Genomic DNA, 18,784 nt, shown 5'->3' on the forward strand with positions numbered 1-18,784 from the left:
ATTTATTCATGGAAGTTTCCATATATATAATTTACTTTTGAAATATATGTACACACGTTTCTGGACAAAAATAACTCCAATAAAAGTGATGGGTGTGCTTATATTATGTGCCAGCCCTACAAAATCACAGAGAGCCCAGGCTTGAATTTTCATTAAAGCTTCAATACTATTTAAAAACTATGGTCTTATGATTTCTGACCCCACTCGAAGATCAAATCAGTTTCCCTTTAACATTATGTCTGGCGTGTTTTTTTAAAGATTGAAGACAGATACGGCAGGTGTACTCAGCAGACACTAGATGGCAGCATTTCTCACATGGAATAACGAACGTGTCTTTTGGACAGAGATTTGGAGAGATTGGACACCAGTCTATAATGGACACCGGGAATAAAGGACTAGTGGCATTTCTGTACCAGACAATCTCCAAGGATCGAAAAGAAAAATACTTTATTGATCAAAGCATGAGATGTTGCAAAACTTTTTAAAGGGTATCCAGTGTGTCCAGTTAAAGTAAAGTACAGTTTCTAATTTGTAGTCAGGCAGCCTTTTCTACAGGAAACATGGTCATGACCTGAATTTTAAAGAGCCGAGTTGTCTTTTTCAGACACGGTTTAGGTCTCTTTACTTGTATTCTCACTGGAAATAGTTTTGTACTGTTGTTCTTTCTGCTTCCACCACTGATTAATGGTGCATATATTAGTCAGCAGTAAAACACTGATTAGGTGATGATAGAGCAGTCTCGGGTAATGTGTCCTGCTCAGACAGTAGTAAAACATGAACCATACCATTTCTACACTGTTTTTCAATGCAAACATGAAATTAAGACAAGAAATAAATGAATAAAAAGAAATCAGACTTAATTTTATTCAGTTGTTTTGAATGATCTAAAAACCGGAATGAGATCATTATGTGAGATCATTAAATTAAACTAAAAGATAACGGAGGCAGGAACATTTCATCCACTTAAAAGGTTAAATTTGCTCCACTTCATTCTGCCAGATCTCCACCACAGGCTTGAACAGGAAGTCAGATAATACTGGGCAACACCAGTGACATAACAGCATTGTGACAGCTGGATTAATCAGATGGAGAGAGAGATACATTCTATCCCTTCACAATTTCTTCATCAAGCAGAAATGGGTAAGCATTCAATGAGTGAGGTCAAATGAAATCAACAATAGCTTCTATGCCAGGGGTGTCCAAACCTGGTCCTGCAGAGTTGAGGCTCAGTAAACCTGTCTGGATGTTTTAAAAAAAACTAGTAAGATGTTGGTTAGCTGGTTCAAGTGTGTTTAGTCAGGGTCGAAGCTGAACTCTGCAAGGCAGTAACCCTTCAGGAGCAGGACTGGACATCCCTGTTCTAGAGCTCTCTAACAACCCAAATAAATAAAACTATGTAAAAGGCCAAATAAAATAAAGTAATACAAAAAAAAAATCTAAATCATTACTGACTAAACAGCCATTAAAATATAAAAAATTCAAAATAAAGTGGTTAGATTCCAGGCTATTATGGAGGCACAATAAAAGTTTACATATTATTTTGATAGTCCACTTTAGACTACTAACTATAAGTAACTTTCTAACTACATTATCAACTAAATCTCATTATTTGCAACTACATGTCTACTAACTCTCAGAGTAGACTGTAAGGGTAGGTTTAGGGTTAGCTGAATAAGCTGACAAAGAAAGTGTTAAAATATAAAGCAGACAGTCTACTAATACTCTACTAACTGCTAGTTGACATATAGTTGCAAAGTTATTAACTGTTAGTAGAAATTTCTGAAGTGGACGATCAAAATAAAGCGTTATAGAATAAGAACCTCAATGCAATATCTTGCATTCAACTATGAATAATAATTTGTATTCATTCCATTTCAACATACCTAAGTGCCCCTTCTTTTTTTTTGAGCAGTATTCTGCAAACATGAGAAACTCAGAGATCAAAACAGTGTGGTTCATATGATTTTCAGCATCTGCATTTGAAAAGAATATGAAAGGAACTTAATCTGTTTGAAAGTATATCTGAAATATCACAATCAGAGAAAGTTATTTTGTTATATTGGTAGGTCACAGAAAAGATGATTACATCCAAAATTACTTTTACATTTGTCACATAGAAGTACTTTTGTACTTTCAGCTCAAAGAGGGTAATTAATAGTATTAAACAATTGGAACCACAGAAATTACTTCATATATGTATGCTTTTTAACATGTCAGCATAAGACAAAAACAAACAAAACGTGCAAAACTCATAAAGCATTTAGATATAGAAGATCCAGTATATCCTGGTGTAAATAAATCAGTAATGCTGAGGATTATTTTTAACTCTACTGGGTAATTCAAGTAGGTCCACTGAAATTTCAATAAAATTAATTATTAATTACAGAAAACAAAATGCTAACGTCTTTAAATGTGTTAACAACAATAAAATAAATACAAATAATAAAAGCAAGTATAAAGTATGAAATGTAAAATAAGAAAGAAATAAGATAAAAGCACATTAGTGTACTGTAGAGTAAAAAGTGGTACAGTTTACAGCTCGCTAACAAAAGTTATCTATTTGGAGTTCCAGGTAGGTTATATTAAATTTCCCTGAGAGAAGTCCTTGATTTTCTGTGCTATAACCTGGGCCTTCGAGACGGGACAGGGCAGCAGCGGAAGTCGAGGGGGACCCAGTGCTAACCCTGACACTTCACTCATCAGCTGCTTATTCACGGACACATCAAAACCTGCAGAGCATAAATAATAATAATAATGAAAACTACAATAATATGCACAACACCACCAAAAACAAGTCTTACCGACACTGTTCAAATATTTTTTTTTTTCATTTAGCAAGGATGCATTACTTTAGTCAAAGATATCATCTTACACAATATCCTCACTCTATTCCACTTTCTATTCAAAGAATCCTAAAAAAATGTACCACTCTCTCCACATAAATATTAAGTGGCAAAATTTCAACACTGATAATAAAAATAAATGTTTCTTAAGCAGCAAATTACATATTGCAATGATTTCTGAAGGATCTTGTGACACTGAAGACTGGAGTTATGAAGCTGAAAATTCAGCTGTAACATCATAGGAATGAACTACATTTAAAAAATATGAATATGGAAAACAATTATATTAAATTATAATAATTTTTCACTATTTCTATTTTTATTTTATTCTAATCAAGTAAATCTAGCCTTGGTAAGTATAAAACGTTAAAGAAATCCAAACGTGTGGAAAACAATCAACTCACCAAGGTTCTTAGCAAATGTGATAACCTCCATAAATCCAAACTGTAAACAGAAAAGCAAATCATTCATTTGTGTAGTTAAAATAATGTTAAATCATTAAACTTGAAACCATGCTGATAAAATAAAGTCCAAAGCACCACTAAATGAGAATTACACTTTACAATGGGATGAAGGATGTGCTGTACCTGCAGGGCTCTGGTCTGCACGTGGTTGCCATTATCAAAAGCAGCAAGCATCTTGTTCACGATGCATCCGAGGTAGTTATATGTGCTGCAGAGAACAGAGAGAGTGTTGCATAGTCTTCAGCAAAGCATTATGTATAATTGAGGGTTTTTAAGCTACAAATGTGTCGAGCACGTACTGGTTTTTTCTATTGTCAAGCCATAACTTGTATATGTATCATATATTATATACATCCAGTTGTTTCTGAAGTGTTAAAAGAATTGTTCACCCAAAAATGAAAATTGATGAAGAAATGATATCGTACTTGATTATCCCTGATAATGAAATACAAAACTGAGGTTACACTAATGCCAATAAACAAATCAGCCACAAAAAACACTGAATGACCATGAACCTCAACCAGATCTACGCTACAGCAAGAAAAACAGTGAATGGTCACAAATTCACGTCAACTAAGGTCAGAAGAAGAGATATAGGATGGCGTGATGTTGGCACTTACCTCCCAACTGCTCCATGAACACCTAGTACCAAAGCTCCCAAAAGCTGCTGCGAAACAAAGTGTCAAACTAAATATCTAAAATTAAAACCACAAATAATTTCAATGTTAGTCTATCAGGAATGAATAGATGAACGAGTAAGGGGATTTCTAACCTCATCTACTCCAAACAGGACGGACCAGTTATGGGACTGACTGTAACGGACACACTGCCCGAGATCCCTCAGGTCAGTCCCACTGTATTTCACTCCCTGAAATGAGGGGACCAACTGCTCTATCCCATTTAGCACATCAGCCGCATCGACTGACAATGTAAAGGAAAAAAAGAGCATCAAAGTCAATCTTTCACACGTGAATATGACTTATTCTGTACTGTGCAAAGAATTTACTAAGTTGTCAGTGTTTTGACAGCCGGTAATGATGATGTGTAGGAGCTGCACTTACATGCAACACCAGTCATGCTTGGAATGTGATAATAATACATCGGAAGATCTGGAGCAAAGGTGCTCACTTCCTTTATAAACAACCTCAATGCATCTGTGAAAAGAGGAAGAGCAAATAAAAGCACAGTTGGAAATACCTTTTACAAAAAAAAAAGATTATTCAGTGTTTTGAAAATGGGGTTAAAACCTGCATTAACGGGTTTGAAAAAGGAAGGAGAGATTACTGCTATGCCATCGGCCCCTATACTGGCAGCATGCCGAGCCTGAGAGAAAGTAAAAAGCATCCACTCAGCAATTTTAAACAGTCACGAGGAGGGAACTAGCTGTTTATCTGCACATGCTGAAACACAAATGGATAAGCAATAAATGAGATGAAGTGTTTGCGGGGCTGCTGTTATGAAAATGGAGATGTGTAATAAGTAAAGTGGTATATGCATGAAAAATGCAGATAATGCATGTGAATAAAATGGGCTGTGAAGCAGTGTGCTCACCAGTTCTTGAGAGTCTTTTATACTCATGCAGCCAACATGAACAATCACTTGCTCAAGCCTGAACACCCACACACACACACACACACACACAAACACAGTACTTTTATGAGGGGGAATAAAAAAATAATAAAGGTATGGATTGCTGTGTTTTGTCAACTATTGACATGTTAAGCCTTTTAGAAAAGACTTTTGGGACTAAAAAAAAAAAAAAAAAACTTCTTGCCATTTTTCCTCAAACATCATTAACATCTCCACCACATATTTTTTTAAAGCAGCATAATAATAATAATAATATGCCTAAGTAAAATTCAAATGTATATTAATAATTTTCACACAATAAATACTAAAACGGTTTACGATTACTTAATTTTTGTCATAATTTTAAAATTAAAATCCATATGGACCCTTTTCACTGTGATGACGCGTTTAATGGTCATCTGCAGCATAAACCATAGTATTTTTTTTGTTATGTACATTTATAACAATGTTCTTTGTATTACATTTGCATTGAATTATAAAATACTAGTTTACATTCATGAGAGGGTGTTTCTAACATAGATATGTATAATAGTATATATATCTATGGTTTCTAATGCCACGTCTATGGGAGGGATGGTTATTTTGACATCGTGCTCTCTTCTGACTGCCGTTATCAGTCTCTCTCAATTTTTTCCTTTTATAGAAAGTCATGAAAACACTCTGAGCAAATGGGAATGCAAAAAATATATTTGTGGTACTCTCCCATTCACTTCTCTTCAAGTTAACCCAACTATGACGACTTCCGCGGCTGAGAAACCCGGAAATGTGAAAAAGGCCCATTTCAAAATAATTAATAAAATACAATTTTAAATGAAGAAAAATTAAGGGATAGTAAACAAAATGGGTACATAAGAAAAATTTTAGTTTTACAACCCGTCATGGTACCCATTGCTCATATAAATAGGAGATAACTCACTTGTCCTTTCCATGTTGGCACCAGGCTTCAGCAAGCTGCTTCCTTTCGTCCACAGTTAGAGAACAGCCCTCACCTGTTGTGCCATTAACTAACAAAAAGTTTATATTACACATAAATTTAGACTACAAGTAATAGAAATGAGAAAAACAAGCTGCCTTATTCCTTAAATCCTTTGATGAAATTCTTAGGTTTGACTTACTAAACACACTCTTGACATTCTGGTTCTCGACTAGGTAATCAATGTATGGTCCAATGACAGAGAGATTGATCTCCCTAAAAGCAGCAAAGATGAAAAACAAATCAATGACCAGATCACTGGATACAAGGCGTATGTTTCAGTAACACTTATATTGAGAAATGACATATTTCACCCTTCTGCAGTGAGTGGCGTGAATGTTGCTGCCACGAGCCCAGTGAGCTTTCTTATGCTTCGAGACATCTCTGCATAAACAACAACAACACTGAGAAAACGTCAAATATACTAATGCCGGACCAATTACATCTGAATTAATTCTATATATACAAGACAGACGCTTACCTTCTCTCTCGTTCGCTAAAAGTGTTTAATGAGCTCTGGCAGTAACGTTATTCACCTGACAGTCACTGCATTGCCTGTCGTACTGCGCGTGCAAGTCACGTCACTGCACGAGGCAATAATGTGATGCATGCTGATGAGGATGCGCACGCAAACTTGTTGCTACCTGTTGTTGAATACATACAGTATGCTGGGTTTGAATTCTTTAATTTCTTATTGAATTAATCGATATATTACAAATATATATATATAATTATTTTTTATTGTTATTTATTTTAATTTATTTATTTTACTAATTTTCTCAAACACACACAAAAAAACAATAATTATGAAAGGAATTCAAAGCAGACATAAGAAGTGTACTTTTAGTAAGGTATAACAAAATATATATATATTTTAGTAATGTTTCCGGATTAATTTTCAATGCATGCTGGGAAATGTAGTTTTTGCAATACACCATAAACGGGGCGTGTACTCGGCGCTACCCGGATGCGGATGTTGACGTCCTCCGGCGTAAGACGGGTGAACATACACTCGGGGATTGTGAGAGCGATACGTCTGGCCCTTTTTATTACACCTGCCATAAAATCACTCTTAAAACAGAATATTTTGTATTTATCGGAATCGGGGAGCTGAATGGAACTTCTAATCACTCATGGATGGTCGAAGAACAGGTTTATAACTGTCTATCCGCTAGTTGCAGCAGCGTTTCTCCCTCAATAACATATGTCCAGTAACGTTAGTGCCGAACTGTCATCGATGGGTTAGCCGGCGAGCTAAACAACAAAGCGTGACGGGTTAAGGAATCTTGACAATACAAACAAAAAGGGAAAACATTCTTGGATATTTTATTTTATGAAAACGCTGCATTATTTTCATCAAGATTTAAAGTGGTTTTCATTATCACGAAGATGGAATTGGGACCCGCGTACTATCTAACTGATTGCTGTCAGTTCTAATAGGATCAATACGATTCTTTCTGTCCTTTCTGGGGATGTAAACTGAAGATCGTGTCACCCATGGAGACGGTTGCTATTAGAGACGAAGCATCTTTTTCCATGGCCCTATCTGGAGCTCCTCTTGAGCCTGTCTCTGCTGGGGATCTTCAGTGATATAGTTTTGTTGTTTTAAGGGTGATGAGAGTAGCATGCAGACGTGTCACATGGGTGCCAACGTGTTATCAAGGTGACAGGCAGCTGAGACAACAGCAGCTGGCTGAGTAACACTAACCACAGGACGTGTGAGGAAAATCTGACTTGATCGTTCTTCCTTAGTCAATTTGTAGTAGACACTAGAAGCATTTCAAAAATGCACCAGAGCTGCATGCATCCAAGTGAGACGATTAGATAAGAACAGGAACTGTAAAGTTGTTGAGCTGGAACAGTGAATGTATTTGAATGCTGTGGGTGTTACTAAATCTGCCCTGCATTATATTTTTTGACATTACATTTAAAAATGATGGACCAGAGGTGGATGAACTCTAACTTGGTGCTGATTAAACATATCTGAGACAGGAAAGAGTCGACTCAGACACCTTCATAAGGTGTTTTCATCTGCTTGAAGTCCATTGTGAAACCAGTGGATTCGAGCCATGTGGATGCATCATTCAGCAACAATGTTGCCTGCTTTTTTGCTGCTGTTTTTTATGGGAACCACCAGCAGGTTGTCGGAGGCCATGAGCAGAGATGAGAAGAATAAACTGAGGTATGGATCTATGTGAAGACACATGAAATTCAGAATTGCTTGCTATATGAATTTAAAAAAAAGAAAAAAAAAAATATATTTTTTTACTTAAGAAATGCCTTTGCTTCTTAGGAACCAAGTGCTGGAAATGTTTGACCACGCTTATCAAAACTACATGGTATGTACACAGTGACTAATAACTTTTCTTGTTGACAGTTAGGTACAAGGATATGTTAATGCTACTGTTACATCAGGATCCAAAGTCTTGTGTTTAGATTATATATGTTAGATTTGTAATGTTTTGGAAGTATTTTATGCTTAACAGGGGCTGCATTCGTTTAAGTAAAAATACAGTAAAAGATTATTAAACTATTAATACATTATTAAAATTCTATTTTAATATATTTTTTACAATTTAATTTATTTCTGTGTTGAAAACAGTTAATATTTTTGTGGAAACTGTGATACATTTTTCCTGAGGATTCTCTGATGAATAGAGCAGCATTTATTGGAAATAGAAATCTTTTGTAACATTATAAAGGTTTTTACTGTCACTTTTGATAAATTTAACACATTCCTCATGAACAAAAGAATAATAGTATTAATATATTTCAAAATAAATCTTACAATCTCTTTTTAAACAAAACAAAACAAAAAAAATAATTACACAAATAAGTTCTGCGTGACAACAATTACTCACCATAGGTTTAGGGATTGGTTTATTTACAGTTGCATGTAATTATGCATAGTTTATTGTTATGAGTATGAATACTGTAAATACACGTGACAAGTGTAACTACAGCACATTAAAATAGGTGTTACTGCATTTCTTTCTTCTATGAAACACACATACATGCAAAAAGGTTTTGATTTTTTTTTTTTTCGGTCCATACAATGAAAGTCAGTCAAGTGTTGTTTTGGAAATATTCTTTAAAATATCTTCAAGTTCCGCAGAAGAAATAAAGTCATATAAATTTGGAAAGACACGAATGTGAGTAAATGAAGCAAGGATTTTAATTTAAAGTATTCTGTTAACATTGCTAGTTTGCCAATAAATGTTTCTGACCAGTATAAAATACTTCCCAGAAGCCTCTGTTATTCTGTGAGCAGGCTGGAAACATAAGATGTGTTAAATGGAAATGCGATAACCTGCAGTTTAAAAAAAAGAAAGGGTGGCAAAGATGGGGGAGGCAGATTAATGTGTGAGAGAACAGCATTATAATTAAAATCGCCCCGATTTCATCACATTTCATCTCGGTTCATCTCAATTTGACAGGACCATGCCTACCCCGCAGACGAGCTGATGCCTTTGACTTGCCGTGGGAGAGTACGTGGATTAGAGCCCAGTCGAGGGGATGTAGATGATGCCCTGGGGAAGTAAGTCAGTTGGAAAGAAAAAAAAGATGGAGACGTGTCTTTTTAGCGATTTCTTTTTTAAGAAACGACAGAGATGAAAACGTGTTTTTCTGTTCCTTCAGGTTCTCCCTCACTCTCATCGACACTCTTGACACTCTTGCAGTGAGTAACATCTCAAACAGAACTTGAAACCTCATACAAACACTCATATGTACAGTCAAACCCTGGGTTGTTTGCTCATGACCTGCTCTGACATCTCACAGCTGTTAAATAAGACGACGGAGTTTGAGAGCGCAGTGAGGAGAGTGGTGACGGATGTACGGTTGGATAATGACATTGTGGTGTCTGTATTTGAGACCAACATCCGGGTGCTGGGGTGAGTAAGACATCGCCGACAGAGTAAAAGACTACATTTTCAAACCTATAGTAAATTGTGGCCATTTGGGTTGTGTAAAACTGTACTGATCTCCACAGTGGACTGCTGGGAGGCCATTCCATGGCTGTCATGTTGAAAGAAAGTGGCCGAATGCTCTGGTACCAGGATGAGCTGCTGCACATGGCCAAAGATCTTGGACTCCGGCTGCTGCCTGCATTTAACACCAGCAGTGGCCTGCCTTACCCTAGAGTGAGTTAATGCACACATGTACATGCATTGCATTTACAATATCAATGATTAAAATGTCATCACTGGAATGATAAAATGTCCCCTTTTGGCCTTTTTTCTCTGTCTTTTTTGTGAGCGATAATCTCTATAGCTTTACTCACATACATTCAGATGATCTTGAATCTCTTTTGAATGGTCTGTTCTGATGGCTGTCAGAAGTCTGCCTTAGGGAAATGAGCTCTGTGAATTCCCACAATGGCTGCACAATCTCATCATCAGCATGACCACCCTTTTCCCAGTTGCTGTCAGTTTATACAGTTTTGCTGTATAATCACAAAACATTCTCAACTTATTGCACGCCTCTCTGGAATACCTGATTCTGATTGGTCCATCACAGCATTCATCAATACATATTTTTATATTATTGGCTGCTAAACTTTAGAATTAGATATTGTCAAAGAAAACTAATTTCCTGTATAAAGTTATGTATAATTGTAATGTCTTGTGAAATGAAAGCAGTCGGTTTATTCTCAAATAATTCTCATTTAATAATCAAACCTTCTTTAATGTAGTAATATTAATTCTAATGTCCACCCTGATGCTCATTTCCAGTTAATTATTTATTTACCAGAAAGAAATGAATACTTTTATTTAGCAAGGACACATAAAAATGATCAAAAGTGACAATAAAGGCATTTATAATCTAATGATACAATAGATTTCTATTTCATATAAATGCCGTTCTTTTGAATGTTCCATCATTAAAAAGTCCTGAACAAATTGTATCACTGTTTCCATGAAAACACGCATCTTAGTAGTTTTTAACATAAGCGCCAAATCATCATATAAGAATGATTTCTGAACGAACATGTCACAGTGAAAACATCACAGAAATAAATTACATTATATTAAAATGCAAAACATACATTTTTAAAACGTAATAATATTACTGTTTTTTTATTTAAAATAATTTGGATCCTTCATTTACAGGTGAATCTTCGTTTTGGAGTGCGTGGACCCGAGACTCGTACAGGCACTGAGACGGACACCTGCACTGCCTGTGCCGGTACAATCATTCTAGAATTTGCAGCCTTGAGCCGCTTTACTGGGGACCCCACGTTTGAGGTAAAATGGCTAAATGTTGGAAATGTGAACAAATGTTACAATTTTGAGTTTTTGACCCATTCAGAATCAGAAATGACCTTATATAACCTCTAGATTTTTGAAAACCATGCATTTTGTATAAATCATGTTGACTAGAGCACCTAAATCACCGAAATACTGCTGTGATTGTCTCATAACAAACTTACAATGAAGCACTAACGTCATCTCGTCCTGAATTCTTGAGTCCTAGAATGTTTGTACACATTCTGTCTACAGAATCATAGCTCTGATCTTTTATGACATAACTGTGCCGTCTGTAAGACAAAGACAACATTAGCGTGACTCATTGTGCACTATGAAAAGTATTATGAGGTCAGGAATGTTCTCATTGTGTGTGGTGAAAGAGACTTACCATTACTACATCTATTAAAGTGGGCCAGCGTTCAGGTGTTGGTGTTCTGTTGTATTGTTTATAGGCTCATGCGAGAAGAGCTCTTGACTTCCTTTGGGAAAAGAGACAGAGGAACAGTAATCTAGTGGGAACGACCATCAATATCCACTCAGGAGAGTGGGTGCGCAGGGGTGAGACTGAATCATACACAACAACCCACCAAAAGCATGAAACCGATGCGCTTATATACAGACAAATTAGGGAAAAGTCAAGTCTGATTGATGATGTTTTTTGTAATTGTTCCCTTAACAGACAGCGGAGTTGGAGCAGGCATAGATTCCTATTATGAGTACTTAATGAAGGCTTATATATTACTGGGAGATGATCAATTTCTGCAGCGCTTTAACACTGTGAGTATCTGTCGCTCTTTTTTGAGTCATTATAATCAATCCCAGACGGACAATTAGTTTTCTCTTAAATGAGTTGCAGACATAATTTCATTTTGACTTTAAAGAGACTCCATCCACTTCCATTCATGTGTAGAATTTTTTTTCTTTTGTTACGAGCTAAAGTTACTTATTATTAAAATATTCTGAAAAGTATTTCTACCTATTAATGATCTAAACACCACAAACCAGTCTCTTGGCTGAATATCAAACATGGAGATGGTTTAACAATAAAAGTTAAATTCAATGTAAATTTTAAGAAGGCTTGTTGGTTAGTAGTATTAAAGGAAACTAAATTGTATATTTTAATATTTTTTTGTATTAATTTATTAATTTTATATTATTTTATTTTAGCTGGAGTAGACTGTGTATTTTAATATTAAGAATTTTTATATTCCATTTATTTATTTTGATACGCTGGAGTAGAATGTGTTTTTCTATATTTTTTTTTATAACTTTATTTGTGTTTACATTTTTATTATTCATTTATTATTTGTTTATTGTAGTAGACTGGAGTATCTTGTATATTTTAACATTTTAAATTACACACGTATTATTATTATTATTATTATTATTATTATTATTATTATTATTGTGTTTATATTCTAACTTAGCATTATTTTATTCACCTCAGAAGCCCTGAAATGTGACATTATATTTGTTTTCCAAAGTTGTAGGATCCAAAATCATTTTTGTACTTAATCTAGGATGACTTGCATATTAGTTTTTGTCTGCAGTGATGTAGCCGGTCTCTTGATTTTATCTGTATTCATGAAATTTGTGTGTTTGGCATGTATCTCAGCACTATGCATCCATTATGAAGTACATCAGCCAACCTCCTCTGCTACTGGACGTCCACATCCACAAACCCCTGCTGCCAGCTCGCACCTGGATGGACTCCTTGCTTGCCTTTTTCCCTGGATTGCAGGTGAGTGATCCGTTGTTGTCTGGGTCTAATTAAGTGATGCAAGTCCAAACCTAAGAGCTCTGTTATTCTCTGCTCATTGCAGGTTTTAAAAGGGGATATCCGGCCAGCCATAGAGACGCATGAAATGCTTTACCAGGTTACCAAAAAACACAACTTCCTCCCTGAGGTAGAACCTCTTTTCTGCTGTCTGTCTTTTAAATGTCATCACTGTCTGTGGTTTACAAACTCTTCTTGACTTTGGCCCACCCCCTCACGTACTGTCTCGCCAGGCCTTCACCACTGATTTCAGGGTTCACTGGGCCCAGCACCCCCTGCGGCCAGAGTTTGCAGAAAGCACCTACTTCCTCTATAAGGTACAGAGATGAGTTCTCAGTATAACATCTCCTTTTCTCCAATAATTTTCCTACTCATCATCCTGCAAATGTGACCTCATTCCACTGCACTGCTCCTGCAGTAGTGCATTCGACCATGTACTTTAATGTTGTATAAACTACTGAGACAATGCAAATGATTAATCTTCTCCGAAGGCAACCAGAGATCCATATTACCTGGAGGTGGGCCGCACCATACTGGAGAACCTGAACCGGTTCGCTCGGGTTCCCTGTGGCTTCGCTGCTATGAAGGACGTGAGGACAGGGAGTCACGAGGATCGGTAAGAGCAGGAGTTTGTGGTTATTTAAAACCTATGTTGTTTTTTGTCAAAACAAATGTGTGCAAATAGTTTGAGTGGATTTTGTGAAGGGAGCGTTTATGAGTAAAGAGTGGGCGACAGGCTGTCTCATGGCATATCTATTTCTCTTCATCACCACCCACTGGTTTCAGCATGGACTCATTTTTCCTGGCGGAAATGTTTAAGTACCTGTTCCTGCTGTTTGCTGAGGAGGAGGATTTGCCTTTTAATGTGGAGGACTACATCTTTACCACAGAAGCTCATCTGTTGCCTCTTTCCCTCTCCACTGCTCCAAACTCACAGGCGCCCACTTTGGTCAACAATATGGTACTGCACATCAGCGCTAAACTGTTTGTGTACTTTAAGGCCCGGTTTCACAGATGGATTTATCTTAAGCCAGGACTAGGCCTTACTTAAATTAAGATATTTAAGCAACTTTTATAAAAATGCCTTACGTTACATGTGTGCATCTTGGGACAGAACAATGTAACTGACATTTTTTAAGATATGTCAGAGCAAGATCTTTTCAGTTGAGAAACTCAAACATGCAATTTATTCTGGGACTAGCCTTAAGCCATGTCTGTGAAACCGAGGGTAAATCTATCGAATGTTGATGTACTATCTTTCTGTCACCGCAGGCTGGAGAGGAGCTTGATGACTCAAATTTTGAGTGGACTTGCCCTAACACCCGCCTACTCTTTCCTGATCCCGCCTTCCCGCGCAATCTCCGCGAACCAATCAGGAGCGCGGTGGATAAGAGTTGTCCACGCCCGACCACTCATCGGTGAGAAAAGTGATAAAATCAGCCAGTCAATGTTTAAATAGCATTTATGTAATTTTGTGTTATTTAAATTAGATGTGTAACTTGCAAATATTGTTTAGAATTAAGTCACAGCTATAATATCAGATGCTCTGTTTTTTTAATCATTTGCATTGATGATTTCTTTTCATCTGTCTTTTGTAGAGATCCTGGTATGGGCCGTCCTCCTCTTAGGGCTCAAGACTTCATGGCCAATAACCCTGAACATCTGGAGCTGCTAAGGCGGATGGGTGTGAGTCTCATCCATTTGAAGGATGGCAGAGTACAACTCGTTCAACACGCCACACAGGTACCACACAGAGCAGTTTTCAACTTTCATCACTGCGTGGTGTGATGCTCAGCTCAATATTCAGCTCTATGAATGTGGATTCAGCTCATGCTCACCAGAAAAGCAAAGTCCACTCAAATAAAGCAAAGACTAGAATACTTGTTCCTGTTTGCAATGGCGCTACTGTGCTGTAACATGGCAGTGCTTGTAAAGTGACACTACCCTCTCATTCACTGATCTGGACCCCACTATGCTCTGCTCACATGCACTGATGATAATAGCTTTGTAGGTCTACATTATTTGAATAATTAGTCCAAAAAAAGTAATATCCGATTCTGTTGCATAGAACTGAATAAACATATTGATATTTGTAGATGAAAAAAAAAAGTCCCTTTCTTCCTCACTACAGGCAGTGAGCGCAGTCGCTGCAGAAGACGGCATGCGTTTCATGCAGGAAATGATGGAGCTGTCCAGCCAGCAGCAGAAAGAGCAGCTTCCTCCACGAGCTGTTCAGATTGTATCGCACCCCTTTTTTGGTAGAGTGGTTCTTACTGCAGGCCCTGCACAGTTTGGAATAGATCTTTCCAAAAGCAGTTCCGGAGTGAGTATTATTAACTGTGACCTTTTATTATGAACTTTCTCACTGTTTCGGCTATTTCTGTGTTGCTCTTGATTTGTTCTTGCTACAGGGTATAAAGTGTTTTAGTCATGCTACACTCTGTGTTTTGTTCGTTTTTTTTGCCTCTCCCTCAGGTGCGTGGGTTTGTAACCGTAGCGGAGCCCTATAACGGCTGCTCTGTGTTGAGTAACGGTGAGATTGTGGCAGGCCGCATTGCTCTGCTGCAGAGAGGCCAGTGCATGTTTGCAGAAAAGGCCAGGCACATTCAAAAAGCTGGGGCCATTGGAGGCATCGTCATAGGTGAGACCTGTTTCAGGGAGTCAACAGTTAAAGTCAGTTAACTAGATCAGGGGTTTCAGGAGTTTCAATACAGGAGTTTTCAATACACTAGTATTTTCTTCTGTCTTTTAATTTTCGCTACCCCACCTAAAATTATTGCGTATCCCTGGGGTCTTGGTCGCTTAAAATCATTTATTATAATATTTGTACTTCCTTTGTACTGGTGCTATTTAAGTGTTATTTATATTCTATTTAAATGTTTATTAATGTTTTGAATTAGCTTTATTATTATTTTTTATTTTTATTTTTGGGATTTTCAGTTTTCATTGTAGTTTTAGTTTTATTAGTTTTTTATTTCAGTTTAACTTTAATGTATTCTTACTTTAGTACTTCAGCTTTTTTATTTTAATTAATTGCCAAGACAATCTTTTTAAATAAAAAATTCCGCTTTTAATTTATTAAAAATATTTTAGTAGAAAAAAAGATTTTTAATAGTTTTAGTTAACAACATCAGCACTGTTTTTTGTACATAATAAATGAGTCTTGGTATTAATCGTTCTCTTTTTTTGTGTTACTTCTGTTTAGATGACAATGAGGGCAGCAGCAGTGATACAGCCCCATTGTTCCAGATGGCGGGAGATGGGCGGAACACTGATGATGTCACTTTACCACTCCTCTTCCTGTTCCACAAAGAGGGCAACATCCTGTTGGAGGCTCTAAAGGAGTACAGGGAGGTGGAGGTGCTGCTCAGCGATAAAGCTAGAGACAGAGGTGAGATGCTTTCTGAAAAGATGTTCATGTTTGAGGAAGGTGGTACATGTTGCACCATCTACATTCATTCCTTTTTTACTCTTTCCATCTGTGTTTATGACTTTTTTCCCTTTCCACTACTTTTTTCCTACTTTCTTGCTTGGATGAGCAGAATCCATATTTAAGGGGAAAGCCCTCCCGGGCACCCTGTTGGATGGCAGTAAGTACCCCTCCTCTATGGGTTACCCTTCATGCATCGATCCCCATGTTTTTAATGATGCTTTTCCAATTTCAAGTGGAAAATGTTAAAAACAGGTGTAAATAAAGTCTAAAACGTTTTGAACTTGTCCACTTTCGACCACTTGCCAGAAGTAGTTGACTAACTACTTGAAACTAATTTGCAGCCACAGACTAACTCCTATCTGCCCACTGATCTAACATGTGTTCACTATTGGATGTGTTTTGCGAAAGTGCACCAAAACAATTAATTCCAACATTGCTGTGTTGTGCCACACCATTTACTTCCCCACTAGCTTGTGAGCAACTTAATACTTTATTCATTTACATTTTGCTCTGCTATGGAAACTACATATTGATGATATTAAGTAGATTCCTTGTGGTTCATTCATCTGACCTCTTTTTCAAGGTGTGGATGGAGCAGAAGAGGAGGACTGCTCCACAGAGGAGAAAGAACACACTTCTCCTGCTTCATCAGATCCTGTCGACCAATCTCAAATCACTGTTCAGGAACAGACAACAGACGACTCAGTTGTGAGACAAGACTCAGTTCAGCCAGTGGAGGGACTTGGCAGTTACGTCCCTGTGGATGAAGGGGAGGAGCCTGCGGTGGACGAAGACCTCAGCGGCCAATCGGTGGACTCACTGATGGCAGATTGGGAGGAGGACTTGGAAGCCTTTAAGCAGATGGAGAAGGAAGAGCTTTGACATTTCCATCCATCTCGGACTCCATTAGTATGTCCCAGCCATAGCACAGACTGAGGAATCAGTTCTGTCCAATAGGGACGATATATCAGAAAGGAGTGATAAAGAACTTTGACTCGAAGAGCTCATTTTCTATCTTCTCAGGGGCTTCTTTCCAATTCACATCTTTCCTTTTTCTCAACTGAAAGCTGCAGATCTCACCCACACATAACCACTTGTCTCTTTCTCTACATGCCTAGGGAACACAATCCTGTTTTTGTCTTCCTTCTAACAAATGGATTCCCTGATTATTGAAGCGCAGGCTTAAATCATCAGTGCTGATTAATCATCTGAAGGATTTATTAATTTAATGGCTGGTTTAACTGTGATGAATTGCTTTTTTTGCAATAGAATTCATACTCCGTTCTTGTCTCGGTTTGCAGAATCTAAAAAAAAAATGAAATACAGAAGAACTTTATGGAATGATATAGGTGTATTTTTGAGTGTTTGTATGTATGCTTATTGTTTTTGAGTTATAAGCCTGTGAGCCAAACAAACCACCTGCAGTTCAAAAATGCTTCTTCCAGCATTCCGCATTAAGTATTTAACAGTCTTGTACATTCAGCCTAGCTAATGACTTTATGATGAGGTCCATGTTTTCAAAGAAAAGCATTTAAGTTCCACGGATGACAACTTTGCATGTCAGTGACAGTTTTTTTCCAAGGATGAAGGAGACATGCGAAGCATCATGAAGGATCCGCCAGAGGGCGCCATTGTTCCCAGTAGCTAGATAACTGACTGGGACTGGAGACCATGCCAAGGGCATCAAACGTGATAAGCTCAATAAAATTGATTGGAAATTTTAATATATGACTCCCTTTTTATTGGATAGGTTTTCTGTCACGTGGGATATGTATGGGGGAAGGGGGGAATTGATACATTTTTTGTTTTATGCATGTAATAAATTCAGTCCCCCATGCAAAACAAGCAGCATTTAGGCTGTTGCATCAGTGTCAGTGATGCAGTAAAACCATACAACCTAAATATTTTATCCCCTGTATTTCCACTGAAAACACATTTTGTTGGGGAGTTTACCATGGAGCAATATATACAAAATTAAAATTCAGTAATATATACTAAGCTTTATATATATATGTATATATATATATATATATATATATATATATATATATATATATATATATATATATATATATATAAATTAATGCTTTTATTTTACAAGGATGCGTTAAAGTAACAGTGACAGTAACATAGTTATAAACTAAGAGTACTGAGTACTGACTTGAAAATTCAGCTTTCCCATCACAAGAAAAAAGGTAGGCTAGTTTGAAAATACATTTAAAAAAAAATAAAAAAAATAGTAATATTCATTTTTTACTATATTTCTGATAAGATAGAAGACACCAAACTTTTGAACGGAATAGTTGATATATTAATACAAAAAACAACAAATATAAATTATATTAAAAAAAAAAAACATCCAGTAAGGAGTTGCATAAAATATTGTTGGTCTGAAAATTCCTATAAATTATTGGCTTAAGACATGCAACTGTGGGGTGATAAGTGGAAAATGTTT

General features: G+C 36.8%; 2 protein-coding genes across 4 annotated transcripts; one reads left to right on the forward strand and one right to left on the reverse strand.

The window, feature by feature from the left end:
* Positions 1 to 840: 840 nt before the first annotated feature.
* LOC128018773 (N-acetylneuraminate lyase-like) lies at positions 841 to 6,488 on the reverse strand. Of its 2 annotated transcripts, none has more exons than XM_052604525.1 (12): positions 6,352 to 6,488; positions 6,185 to 6,254; positions 6,013 to 6,086; positions 5,814 to 5,901; positions 4,859 to 4,916; positions 4,555 to 4,630; positions 4,369 to 4,461; positions 4,080 to 4,228; positions 3,928 to 3,974; positions 3,431 to 3,515; positions 3,248 to 3,287; positions 841 to 2,729 (listed from the first exon to the last, which is right to left on the reverse strand). In XM_052604525.1, the coding sequence occupies exons 2-12, from the start codon at positions 6,250 to 6,252 to the stop codon at positions 2,578 to 2,580; spliced, it is 930 nt and encodes a 309-aa protein (XP_052460485.1). In that variant the 5' UTR covers positions 6,253 to 6,254; positions 6,352 to 6,488; the 3' UTR covers positions 841 to 2,577. The 2 variants fall into 2 exon arrangements, with proteins under 2 accessions (XP_052460485.1, XP_052460487.1); XM_052604527.1 differs by having other exon boundaries at positions 6,185 to 6,271; positions 6,352 to 6,424.
* Positions 6,489 to 6,835: 347 nt separating this feature from the next.
* Positions 6,836 to 18,053, forward strand: LOC128018777 (ER degradation-enhancing alpha-mannosidase-like protein 3). Of its 2 annotated transcripts, XM_052604531.1 has the most exons (21): positions 6,836 to 8,052; positions 8,164 to 8,209; positions 9,308 to 9,408; positions 9,510 to 9,549; positions 9,651 to 9,763; positions 9,862 to 10,012; positions 10,982 to 11,116; positions 11,572 to 11,677; positions 11,799 to 11,896; positions 12,735 to 12,860; positions 12,943 to 13,026; positions 13,130 to 13,213; positions 13,388 to 13,512; positions 13,683 to 13,857; positions 14,169 to 14,314; positions 14,495 to 14,639; positions 15,028 to 15,219; positions 15,372 to 15,537; positions 16,102 to 16,287; positions 16,439 to 16,486; positions 16,913 to 18,053. In XM_052604531.1, exons 1-21 carry the CDS (start codon positions 7,940 to 7,942, stop codon positions 17,209 to 17,211), a joined length of 2,679 nt encoding a protein of 892 aa, XP_052460491.1. In that variant the 5' UTR covers positions 6,836 to 7,939; the 3' UTR covers positions 17,212 to 18,053. The 2 variants fall into 2 exon arrangements, with proteins under 2 accessions (XP_052460491.1, XP_052460490.1); XM_052604530.1 differs by lacking the exon at positions 16,439 to 16,486 and having other exon boundaries at positions 6,837 to 8,052.
* Positions 18,054 to 18,784: the final 731 nt, after the last annotated feature.

The sequence above is a fragment of the Carassius gibelio genome, chromosome A8, assembly GCF_023724105.1.
Source record: "Carassius gibelio isolate Cgi1373 ecotype wild population from Czech Republic chromosome A8, carGib1.2-hapl.c, whole genome shotgun sequence".
Taxonomy (NCBI): Eukaryota; Metazoa; Chordata; class Actinopteri; order Cypriniformes; family Cyprinidae; genus Carassius; species Carassius gibelio.

Excerpts from the sequence above, each read along its gene's own strand:
- LOC128018773 (XM_052604525.1), bottom strand. The coding sequence starts at position 6,252 with ATGTCTCGAAGCATAAGAAAGCTCACTGGGCTCGTGGCAGCAACATTC. Across the intron at positions 4,462-4,554 it reads TTTCAAACCCGTTAATGCAG|ATGCATTGAGGTTGTTTATA; the intron begins GTTTTAACCCCA and ends CTCTTTTCACAG. Across the intron at positions 3,975-4,079 it reads TCCTGTTTGGAGTAGATGAG|CAGCTTTTGGGAGCTTTGGT; the intron begins GTTAGAAATCCC and ends TTTGTTTCGCAG.
- LOC128018777 (XM_052604531.1), top strand. The coding sequence starts at position 7,940 with ATGTGGATGCATCATTCAGCAACAATGTTGCCTGCTTTTTTGCTGCTG. Across the intron at positions 9,550-9,650 it reads ACACTCTTGACACTCTTGCA|CTGTTAAATAAGACGACGGA; the intron begins GTGAGTAACATC and ends GACATCTCACAG. Across the intron at positions 13,858-14,168 it reads CCACTTTGGTCAACAATATG|GCTGGAGAGGAGCTTGATGA; the intron begins GTACTGCACATC and ends CTGTCACCGCAG.